Genomic DNA, 12,787 nt, shown 5'->3' with positions numbered 1-12,787 from the left:
TGCCACAACTGCTGCTCCACAGGTAGCTTCACTCCTCCATGGCGTAAATTGTACACAGATGGATTATATCTAAGAACTTGTAATTGGTCTATCTGCGGAGGCAGAGGATAGAGATACTTTTTATGATGTCATCTAGGCTGGTCCCATCATGGATGGCAGTGTACTCTTTAAATAGTAGTTTTGTAATCTTAGGCTGGACTCTTTTTTATTATTGATGTAAGACGAGATTTAATTTTTGATTGTGTTGAACGTGTCGGCTATGTGCATCGTGTTATGCACAGGACGCGCATTCGCTCAATGCGAATGTATCACCTTGATATATCGGTCGAATGAAAATGTGCTTTATCCCCCACAAGAAAAAGTGCTTTATTGAAAGAAAGAAGTAATACATGATGACTCTTGAGGAATTTGCTTCTAGAATTACAGACATAGCTCCTAAGTGAATGATCCCGAATAACAATATCGAAGCGTGTCATGATCCTTGATGAATTTGAAGTGTATGTTATTCGGCAAATCTTGCCTTGACTCTTCAGCAATTTGCTTCTAGAACTTCATTCATAATTATTCTAAGTGAATGCTCTCGACTAGCAATATCATAGTGTGTGGCATGATCAATCTTGACGAACTTGAAGTGTATGTTATTCTGCCGCTGCTGCCTATGCAGCTCCTTGGCGAACGACAACACGCTAACCAAATTGATGCACCCATCTCCGTCGCCATGCACGATCTCTGGGGCGACGTCAAAGTTACCTTCCCAATATATCGCCTGCTCCATCGTTTGTACGCCGGCTCCATTGAGGTATGTTGTTGGTATCATTGGCGCATCAACCCTCAGCATTGTCGGAAGCACCCGTTTCGTGAAGGGCACAACTTCGTCGGTGCTGAAACCGAGCGCCGAAAGAAATTGTGGGTAGTCATATGACGAGTAGTTCCTGTTTTTGGTGATCACGAGCGGCTTTTGACCAAAAACAGCGGGAGATGGCAGTGATAGAAGGGGACTCGCGAAGGTCCTCCACATCTGCCGCAATGCAAGTGGGTGAACGGTTGGAAAATCAATAACATCCTCCGGTCCGGATGCAAGGTTCGAGAGCACATGCGTGAAGCCCGTAGGAGGTGTGGGTGAGATGACAATCATATGCTTGATGAACTTTTGCCTCCATGGAAGGGAAGTCGAGTTTAGAAAATCGAGGATGACCCTGCCACCAAAGCTATGGCCAATGAGGATGACCGGCTTGTTCCCGTTCTTCTCACTGGCAAGCTGCACCAGATCCTTGACACGAGCATAGTAGTCAGAGTACACCTGAGATGGCTGGCCGGGCGGTGGTGGAGCATGACGTAGATCGTACGGAGCTCCAAAAAGAGTATCTTTGTCACGATATCCTACTACTTCCAGTTCTTCGCGGAGCCTTATCATACAAAACATGTTATGCCTGGACATGCATGGCAAACATAATGCAGTAAGTGCCAATAGACTGATCTAGAATAGGGTGCAAGTCATGATATGTAAAGCTTGACCAAAATTATAGAGAAAAATATGAGATCTAATTGAATACCATGAGCTACATCGTGAAACATAGTTTTCTGTTACACTCCCTCCATATCAAAATAAGTATTTCAACTTTAGTACCACTTTATTTATTAGGCATTTTTGGGGTTGATATTTTTTTATGTAACGCTGGCTAAACTTTGCAAAGTTTGTATATCTTTATTATTTAAAAGGATGTACGCACTAGAATAGGGAAACCGAGGGAGTAGTACTACAAGCTTACACGTCATTCTTGGAGGTGAATCCGTATGCGGAGCCGAAGCCCGGCACGCGGGTCTCGATGCCGGGGAGGTTGCGGTAGTCGTCGAGGGCGGGGTCGAAGACGAGGGTCATCTGCTCCTCGAAGCACGGGACGTAGTCGTGGCAGTCACATAATTAACAGGGGCATGATGCACGTCCGCGTCAGATATTTGTGCTGTGACTGAGTTTGTTTGTTTTTTATTTTTTATTCTTTTTGCGAATGACTGAGAATTAAATCCGGGGCATGTACAATGATTGATAAAATAGTCTTATTTAGAGCAACTCCAATGGGGCGACCCATTTCGTCCGCCCGCGTCCGTTTGGGTCGGGGCGGACAAACGTGGCGGCCCAACGCGTCGACCCAAACTCAAATCGTGTCCGCCCGGCATCCGCGCCGACTCATTTCCGGCCCAAAATTGTGCCTGGAATGCGTCGGCGCGGACGCGCCGCGCGTCTCCTCGCCGTGCGCTGCGTTCCCACCTGGCGGCCGTCCAACTACGACGGTCAACATTATTTATGACGACCGCCCATCTTGGGCCCACGCGTCAGCGACGGCGGTCGTCCTTTTTTAAGCCGGGCGTGCGGCGGGGCCGTCCTCATCCACTGCCACTCGCTCCCCGTCCCCATCTGGCCACCCCTGCCCCCACGCCGGCGACAACCCTAGCCACCGCCAGCTTGGGCTTCTTCTCCGACATCGGCAGCAGCCGCAAGGGCAAGGCCCCCGCCCGCCATTCCCCCTCCCTCCCCGCCCTCCTTGCGCCGCCACGCGCTCCCCGGCAGAGGCAGCGCATCAATGTGCCGTTGCACCAGGCCGAGTGACACTGGCACCACCGCGTGCCTCTGACGTACCCCGATGATGTCTACTACGCAACCTTCTCCTTCACTAGTAGAAAAAGAGGCTTCCATACGCCCCCATTAGTCCCTAAAATAATCGAACCGTGACCAAAGGGGTCTTTAGTCGCGGTTCGGGAGGAGACCCGCGACCAACTATCTGGGCCCAGCGCGCTCGGTCGACAGCTGCCGGACGGGAGGGGCTTTAGTCCCGGTTGGCCTGGCCAACCGGGACTAAAGGTCCTCAGGCTGGCCCGAAGGCCTTTAGTCGCGGTTGGCCAGGCCAACCGGGACTAAAGGCCCATCCCTATATATAGGACTCAGCTCACTTCACTTCACTCAGCTCACTTCATAATATTCAGAAGGGGGGTGGTGGGTTTGCTTTTGGTTCCTCCTATGCACACAAGGTGTTCGATGAAATGCCCGAGAGCATGAAACAAACATGATATGAAGTGTCCGAGCCACACTTGAGCTTTCTCATTTATTTTTCCTCCGCGATCGCGGTTAGCAACTTGAACCTTTCATGTGTCATTGATAAAATATGCATGTGTGTAGTTCATTGTTTAATTTGTATTATTTCTAGCTAGTTTGTTTAACAAATGCATGATGGTTAATTATATACTTTATATAATAATAATGCAGATGAATCGGCAATGGATGTACGGTCCCCGACTCTCCGGCGAGTTCACTACGGGTTTGAAAGATTTCCTCATAGTGGCAAATGCGAACAAGCAGCGAGGTTTTATTATATGTCCATGTGCTGTCTGTAAGAATCAGAAGGGTTACTCCTCCTCAAGAGACGTTCACATGCACCTGCTTCGGCACGGTTTCATGCGAAGCTATAATTGTTGGACCAAGCATGGAGAAAGAGGGGTTAGAATGGAAGAAGATGAAGAAGGGGATGATATCGATGACAACTATCATGATCATTTCGGTGATACTTTCATGGAGGATGATGCTGAAGGTGGGGAAGGGTTAGGTGAAGGTGAAGAAGAGGCACATGATGAGCCCGCTGATGATCTTGGTCGGACCATTGCTGATGCACGGAGACGCTGCGAAACTGACAAGGAGAGGGAGAATTTGGATCGCATGTTAGAGGATCACAAAAAGTCGCTGTACCCAGGATGCGATAATAGTCTGAAAAAGCTGGGCTGTACACTGGATTTGCTAAAATGGAAGGCACGGGAAGGTGTAGCTGACTCATCATTTGAAAATTTGCTGAAAATGTTGAAAAATATGTTTCCGAAGAATAACGAGTTGCCCGCCAGTACGTACGAAGCAAAGAAGGTTGTCTGCCCTCTAGGTTTAGAGGTTCTGAAGATACATGCATGCATTAACGACTGCATCCTCTACCGCGGTGAATACGAGAATTTGAATGAATGCCCTGTATGCACTGCATTGCGTTATAAGATCAGAGGCGATGACCCTGGTGACGATGTTGAGGGCGAGAAACCCAGGAAGAGGGTTCCCGCCAAGGCGATGTGGTATGCTCCTATAATACCACGGTTGAAACGTCTGTTCAGGAACAAAAAGCATGCCAAGTCATTGCGATGGCACAAAGAGGACCGTAAGTCCGACGGGGAGTTGAGACACCCCGCTGATGGAACGCAATGGAGAAAGATCGACAGTGTTCAAAGATTTTGCAGCTGACGCAAGGAACATAAGATTTGGTCTAAGTATTGATGGCATGAATCCTTTTGGCGAGCAGAGCTCCAGCCATAGCACCTGGCCCGTGACTCTATGCATCTACAACCTTCCTCCTTGGTTGTGCATGAAGCGGAAGTTCATTATGATGCCAGTGCTCATCCAAGGTCCAAAGCAACCCGGCAACGACATCGATGTGTACCTAAGGCCATTAGTTGATGAACTTTTACAGTTGTGGGGCAGACCTGGTGTACGTGTCTGGGATGAGCACAAAGAAGAGGAATTTGACCTACGAGCGTTGCTTTTTGTAACCATCAACGATTGGCCTGCTCTCAGTAACCTTTCGGGACAGACAAATAAGGGATACAATGCATGCACGCACTGCTTACATGAGACTGAAAGTGTACGTTTGGGTAATTGTAAGAAGAACGTGTACCTGGGTCATCGTCGATTTCTTCCCCGAAATCATAACGTAAGAAAGAAAGGCAAGCATTTCAACGGCAAGGCAGATCACCGGCCGAAGCCTGCGGAACGTACTGGTGCTGAGATATTTGATATGGTCAAGGATTTGAAAGTCATCTTTGGAAAGGGTCCTGGCGGACAATCAGTTCCGCGGGGAGTTGACGGGCACGCACCCATGTGGAAGAAGAAATCTATATTTTGGGAGCTAGAATATTGGAAAGTCCTAGATGTCCGCTCTGCAATCGACGTGATGCATGTTACGAAGAATATTTGCGTGAACCTGCTAAGCTTCTTGGGCGTGTATGGGAAGACAAATGATACAAAGGAAGCTCGGCAGGACCAGCAACTTTTGAAAGACCCAGATGACCGGCATCCGGAATGGTTTCAAGGTCGTGCCAGCTACGCTCTTACCAAAGAAGAGAAGGTCATTTTTTTGAATGCCTGAGCAGTATGAAGGTCCCGTCTGGCTTCTCGTCGAATATAAAGGGAATAATAAACATGGCGGACAAAAAGTTCCTAAACCTGAAGTCTCACGACTGCCACGTGATTATGACGCAATTGCTTCCGATTGCTTTGAGGGGGCTCCTACCGGAAAATGTTCGAGTAGCCATTGTGAAGCTATGTGCATTCCTCAATGCAATCTCTCAGAAGGTAATCAATCAAGAAGATCTACCACTGTTACAGAACGATGTGGTCCAATGCCTTGTCAGTTTCGAGTTGGTGTTCCCACCATCCTTCTTCTATATTATGACGCACCTCCTGCTCCACCTAGTCGAAGAGATTTCCATTCTCGGTCCTGTATTTCTACACAATATGTTCCCCTTTGAGAGGTTCATGGGAGTATTAAAGAAATATGTTCGTAACCGTGCTAGGCCAGAAGGAAGCATCGTCAAGGGCTATGGAAATGAGGAGGTAATTGAGTTCTGTATTGAATATGTTCCTGACCTTAAGCCGATTGGTATTCCTCAATCGCGGCACGAGGGGAGACTAAGTGGAAAAGGCACGATCGGAAGGAAATCAACGATATGTATGGACGGTCATTCTATGACTGAAGCACACCACACAGTTCTGCAAAATTCCAGCTTGGTGGCTCCGTACTTCGAGCAACACAAGAATATTTTACGCTCGGACAACCCGGGGAAGCCTGTATCCTGGATTAGAAAGGCCCACATGGAGACTTTCGGCAGTTGGTTGCGAAAACATTTAATGAATGACAATGATGTTGGAGATCAGCTGTACATGTTGGCCAAGACACCATCTTCGACTATAACGACTTTCCAAGGGTACGAGATAAATGGGAATACATTTTACACCATCGCCCAAGATACAAAGAGCACCAACCAAAACAGTGGTGTCCGCTTTGATGCAGCAACCGAGAATGGGCAAAAGGTCACATACTATGGTTACATAGAGGAGATATGGGAACTTGACTATGGACCCTCCTTTAAGGTCCCTTTGTTCCAGTGCAAATGGTTCAAGCTAACAGGAGGTGGGGTAAAGGTGGACGAGCAATACGGAATGACAATGGTGGATTTCAACAATCTTGGTTACCTTGACGAACCATTCGTCCTTGCCAAAGATGTCGCTCAGGTTTTTTATTTGAAGGACATGAGTAGCAAACCGAGGAAACGGAAAGATAAGAAAACGATCAGTACATCATGCGATGATCCAAAGCGCCACATTGTTCTTTCAGGTAAAAGAAACATCGTGGGAGTGGAGGACAAGACAGACATGTCAGAAGATTATAATATGTTTGGTGAAATTCCGCCCTTCAAAGCGAACACTGACCCAAGCATTAAGTTAAAGTGAACACTGACACGGCACAATCGTAAGCAAGCAGGGACACAAGGGAAGAATTGATGTGTAATAATTTATTGTACCAAACTTTGTTGAATGGATCATGTGAATTAAAACGTACGATGGCGAATCCGGATGATTTGTATTTGGTCGATGAACTGAATGATGTATCAAACCTTTTGTCAAACCTTCAAGGGATCGAGGATGTAGAACAAAACAATCGGTCTGAATTTTTAAAATGAATTAGTTTTATTTTTCTGGATTTTTTGATATATTATTTGTATTTTTAAGATTTTAAAATGAATTAGTTTTATTTTTTTGAATTTTTTAATATATTATTTGTATTTTTAAGATTTTCAAATGAATTAGTTTTATTTTTTTGAATTTTTTGATATATTATTTCTATTTTTAAGATTTTAAAATGAATTAGTTTTGTTTTTCTGAATTTTTTGATATATTATTTGTATTTTTAAGATTTTAAAATGAATTAGTTTTATTTTTTTAAATTTTTTGATATATTATTTGTATTTTTAAGATTTTCAAATGAATTAGTTTTATTTTTTTGAATTTTTTGATATATTATTTCTATTTTTAAGATTTTAAAATGAATTAGTTTTATTTTTCTGAATTTTTTGATATATTTTTTGTATTTTTAAGATTTTAAAATGAATTAGTTTTATTTTTCTGAATTTTTTGATATATTATTTGTATATTTAAGATTTTAAAATGAAAAGTATTTGAAAAAGGACCTTTAGTCGCGGTTCGTGACACGAACCGCGACTAAAGGCTCTTTCCGCGCGGGAACGAAAACGGCGCGAAAGAACCTTTAGTCGCGGGTCGTGACACCAACCGGGACTAAAGGGGTACCTTTAGTCCCGGTTGGGGACACCAACCGCGACTAAAGGGTACCTTTAGTCGCGGTTGGTGTCCCCAACCGGGACTAAAGGCTTGCCCTATATATTCTCCGCGGCCCTCGTCTTCTCCGCGCTAAGGACCAAACGCATCCACTCGTCTTCTCCGCGCCGCCGCCCTCGTCTTCTCCGCGCCGCCCTCATCTCCGGTAGGTGCCCGCCGCCGCCTGCCGTCCTCCTCCCGTGCCTAGAAGAAGAGGGGACCGCCGCCGTCGTCTTCTCGCCCTCGTCTTCTCGCCCGCCTTCTCGCCCGCCGCCGCCTGCCGTCCTCCGCCGCCTGCCGTCCTCCTCGTCGCCGCGTCCTCCTCCTCGTCGCCGCCTTGCAGAAATAAAAAATAATTTTGTGAAAACAATTCTTAGTTTTAAAAGAGTTTGTGAATTCTAAAAATGTTCGTGAGTTCACAAAATGTTTGCTATATATAAAATGTTCACAGATTTGGAAAATATATAATGTCCATGATTTCCTAAAAATGCTCGTCCTTCAACACAATATTAATTCAAAATAAAAATATGAATTAAAAAAACTTGTGTGTTCAAAAAATGTTCATGACTTTAAAAAAAATGTTTGCGAATACAAAAACTATTCATGAGTTCTTTTTTTCACTAATTTCAGAAAAATTCACGAAATAAAATAAATCATGAATTTGAGAAAATTTTCATAAATTTTAAAAGTGCTCACGACTTTCAAAAAACAATGTTTACGAGTTTGATAAAATATTCACGAATTTCCAAAATTGTTTTCAAATTCAAAAAATGGCTGAAATGAAAGCAAAAATTAATAGCTCTTAATCATTCAACCGTCGCTGCTCCTCCTCTATGTCCCCTTAATCTTATTTTTTAATTCCTTTATACTTAATTAATTTTTACTACATGCAGGAGTGACATATGGCGGACGATAGAGCCGAGTCGCTTAGGGATCCGGAGGCTGAACGTTATTTAATGGGCATCATAAACAACGAGATTCCTTATGTGCCGGGCTCAGCAGATGAGCAAGAAGAGGATGTAGTCTCTTCTTTTCTGAACCTTGACGGTGGAACAGACATTGTCGATGATCAAGAAGGTGAAGGAACGGACATTGTCGACGGAGGTCAACCGTCAACAAACGACGATCTCGAATTGCAAGTGGCAACCACCTCCGGCGAGGTATATATATACATTGAGCCTCTCGTGATACAAACTTACTGAAATGTGAATACATATGTATTAACGCGCGCGACTCTCTTTCTTTTTTTAGCCCTCGGCCGGATCGAGTACGACAAAGCGTGGCAAATCCAAGGCGATGAAAACAGGAGAAACATATACCATTGATTTTGTCAGTGAAACCGGCAAGCCCCTACAGCACACCTCAAAGTTTATCAACCAATGCGGAGTCGTTGTTAGAGACAACGTCCCGATCACCGTCCAGGAATGGAAGGAGCCAAAGAAGGCACGTCTTGGTTTCAGTTTTGTCGACAAGAGAACGAAAAAGGATTGCTGGAGAAAGCTTATGGAACATTTCATTCTACCTCCGGAATACAACAAAGTCGATGAATTCGGTAACGAGGTTCCGGGTGGACGTGAGAGGAGGAGGCTAGTTAAAGAGTTCACTCTTCAGAAGATGGCCCAAGCATTCCGGAACTTCAAGAAAAATTTAACCCATGACTATGTCAACAAGGGCAAGACTCCGGATTTCAATGGACAACATGAGAAACTGAAAGATGATTGGCCAGAATTTGTGAGGCAAAAGAAATCGGAGCATTTCAAGGAAATATCGAAAAAAAATAAGGATAATGCGAGTAAGAAAAAGTACCATCATATTATGGGGCCAGGAGGATACCGCCTTTCGGAGCCTAAGTGGCAGAAGATGGAGGAGGACCTGAGGGTGCGAGGAATCCCTCTAGGTACAGAGGGATGGGACCCAAGGGCCAAAAGCTGGTGGTACGGGCATGGGGGATCGCTAGACCCGGAGACAGGGGTGTGTGTTCACCGGAAGAAAAAGTTTGCTCCCACCCAAGCCCTTATTGACGCAATGACCCAAGCTCAAGAGGGCTTGATCAAGTTCAACAGAGAGAAAGACGCACTCACAACAGCCCTCGGGAATGATGAACACGGAGGACATGTACGAGGCAAAGGCAGAATTCCGTGGAAAGTAGGGTTTTCCCAGGACAATGACCCGTACTGTTACAGAAGCCGTAAGAGAAAGACGGACCGGGATGCAGATCTTTTGGCGAAGTTTGCATCGGAACTCCATGAGTTGAAGCAGACCGTGCATGAACTAGTAAAAGAAAAATCGGCTGTAGGGCCGCATGAAGATCATGAAGCGGATCGCGGAAGCCAGCAGCGGAGAAGCAGCGTGGCTTCCACGGATGCCCCGCCTGGTGCTAATGCACCGACGATCAAGATTCGTGCACCGGAGCCTCACTACCCCGTGGATGATGTAAAGGAGATGAAAGAATGTGATCTGCATTATCCCATGGGGAACGTTTTCACGAAGGTAGCTACCGGCAGTGCTTTACCCTGTACACCTGGAGCACTCCACCACAACAACCCCATTGCATATGGCTATGCTCGTGTCACGGTGGAAGACATAGTCCAAGAGTTTGAGGACCTGGAGATTGACAAAGCTACACCCGAAGGGGAGAGAAGACTTGGAGATGTCAAGCGCCAGATCATTCTATGGAAAAAGAAGTACATAGTGTTTCCAGGCGAGGCGCCAAGGCTAACAAGTCCACCCCCCTCCGATGGTGGTGGTGGTGGTGGTGGTGGCGGTGGTGGTGGTCGTGGTGGTTCACCTACACCTCCTTCACGCCATTCGACGCCGTCCCCCGATCCACAACCTCCGGCGGGTAAGCAGCCGCCGCCCCCAATCCTCCCTCGGCGGGTACGACGCCCCCCAATCCTCCTCCGGCGGGTACGACGCCCCCCAATCCACCTCCGACGAAGAAGCAGAAGCAGGCGGACAGCAAGGAAACCCGCTCCTGGACTATTAACCCGGACCCTTATGTACCTAAGACCACAAGGGTACCGGAGCCATCACTGAAGCCTCTCCTCCCAAGGCCTTGGGAACTTAGTGAAGCTGAAACCAAATTGGCCGCGTCTGCTCATTATGAGAAATGGAAGGCGGATATGAAGGCGATAAAAGAGCCTGAGCCCAAGCAAGTATTCACTGAGAAGCAAAAGAAGTGGGCTAAGGATTTTTTGACGACACCGTCCCAAGCCGAGCTGAATATGCCTGACGACTATGGACATGAACTTCGTAGGCAAGCAAAAATATTGAAGGAGGAGAAAGAAGAAAGTAAAAAAAGCGGGAAACAAGTTGACCAGCTCGGGATGCGGAATAAACAATCGATCCCCCCGCTCATAGTGAAAGCCGGTCTGGAAGAGGACCCCGAGATCATAGCAGCTGCGGCAACACTTGGATTGACTGTAGCGAGTGCCATGAAACAAGCGTCCGAGATGGGTTTGACTCTTCGTGCCTCGTTAGGCCTTGAGGATGCGCCAGTATGTGAGATAGCATTACAATATGTGCGGAATGGGCCTCTCGTCGAGCCTGCGCGGGAAAAGAGTCTACCACCACAAATGCGAAATCTGCTACGTTGGTACAAGCATTTCATAACATGGGCTGACAAAGAATATGTTTATGCGGATGTTACAGAGGAGCATCACACCAAACGGTAGTCTGTACAAGTTCATATGAGTGAATTGTTCCAGCTGTTCAATCTGCGCGACCTCGACAAATCTATCCTGAGTTGCTACGTTCTGTAAGTGCTTTATTTCTATCTCATCTCGTTCTTCATTGCCTGCACTATATATATATATTGTCCTAACTATATTGTTGCGTACGCTATTATGCAGATTGAAGATTTGGGAATGCAAAATAAGAAACATCCATGATGTTGGGTTCATTGACCCACATATCGTTAATGGACATGTGTTACAAAATCACCCCGAAGACGTGGAGAAAGACTTGTACAAGTTTCTTAGAAAGCATCAACTCAAAAGTCATATTCTATTTCCTTACCATTTTGGGTGAGTGTTTCTGTCTTGTGCCCATTCTCTTTTGTTTACTCCATGCATGGTATGTCTAATCGATGAGTTATGCATGACTGTGCATGTAACGTGTCCGCAGGTTCCACTGGATTCTGCTAAATATTGAACTTCACACCTCCAGAGTTCTAATCATGGACTCTATGGATTCGGATTCAAAGCGTTGGGCCGACATGAGAAAAATGCTGCAAAAGTAATTATTTTTAATCATTTGAGCTCTATATCGATCGGTCTCTTTCGTTCATTTCCTAATATCAAGTAATTAATAACTCCCTTGTTCATTTAATTTTCTTTGACCTGTAGGGTTTGGAGACGGTTCTCAGAAGAAATTGTCGGTGAATTCAAACATGAGCTAGATTTTAGAAGGTTAGTTAATGTTGATAAGCAGCCACCGGGGATCAATCTATGTGGATATTATGTTTGTGAGAACATCCCGAGACACACCTCTGAGCGGAAGGCATCGGATAGCGTGCGAAAAGGCGACGGATAACTTGCGGAGGAGGCTTAGTCCAGAAGCTCGCTTCCGACCAATTCAAGATGAATTAGCAGGATTTTTCATGAGGGAAGTCATCAATCCTAAAGGAGAACACTATACCGAGGACGAAGAAATTTATATGCATACCCGAGATTGAAGCTTGTTCGAAGTTGTATATGGTCATCCATCCTAATTGTGTATGGAAACTTGTTCGAAGTTGTATATGGTCACCCGAGATTGAATATATATTATATATTCCTCTTGAATTCTTCTTGTTTGAAATTTCATATGCATGTATATAGTAGTGTAGAATATGTGTACTGAAACTTCATCAAAGTTAAAATAAAACACAAAATAAAATATAAAAGAAATAAAACACTACAAATTAAAAAGAAAGCAGGTTTAGGGGGGCTAAAACCCTAAACCTGCGGAGGAGGCCTTTAGTCCCGGTTAGCCACGAGAACCGGGACTAAAGGTCCTCCACCCCGACGGACTCCTGGCGCCCACGTGGACGGGCCTTTAGTCGCGGTTCGTAAGAGGCGCGACTAAAGGGGGGGGCCTTTAGTCGCGCATATTTAGTCCCGGTTGCACAGCCGGGATTAATGGCCTTTGCGAACCGGGACTAAAGGCATATTTTCTACTAGTGCTTGTAGACGTTGTTGGGTCTCCAAGTGTAGAGGTTTGTAGGACAGTAGCAAATTTCCCTCAAGTGGATGACCTAAGGTTTATCAATCTGTGAGAGGCGTAGGATGAAGATGGTCTCTCTCAAGCAACCCTGCAACCAAATAACAAAGAGTCTCTTGTGTCCCCAACACACCCAATACAATGATAAATTGTATAGGTGCACTAGTTCGG

The 12,787-nt window shown here is 45.5% G+C and overlaps 1 protein-coding gene across 1 annotated transcript; it reads right to left on the bottom strand.

The window, feature by feature from the left end:
* Positions 1–369: 369 nt before the first annotated feature.
* LOC109757107 (lecithin-cholesterol acyltransferase-like 1) lies at positions 370–2,162 on the bottom strand. The gene is made up of 2 exons (XM_020315944.3): positions 1,770–2,162; positions 370–1,430 (listed from the first exon to the last, which is right to left on the bottom strand). Exons 1-2 carry the CDS (start codon positions 1,877–1,879, stop codon positions 530–532), a joined length of 1,011 nt encoding a protein of 336 aa, XP_020171533.2. The 5' UTR covers positions 1,880–2,162; the 3' UTR covers positions 370–529.
* Between the last annotated feature and the right edge of the window lie 10,625 nt (positions 2,163–12,787).

This window comes from Aegilops tauschii, chromosome 5 (assembly GCF_002575655.3).
Source record: "Aegilops tauschii subsp. strangulata cultivar AL8/78 chromosome 5, Aet v6.0, whole genome shotgun sequence".
Taxonomy (NCBI): domain Eukaryota; kingdom Viridiplantae; phylum Streptophyta; class Magnoliopsida; order Poales; family Poaceae; genus Aegilops; species Aegilops tauschii.
The sequence above is the reverse complement of the archived record's forward strand: the minus strand, read 5'-3'. Positions and strand labels throughout refer to the sequence as shown.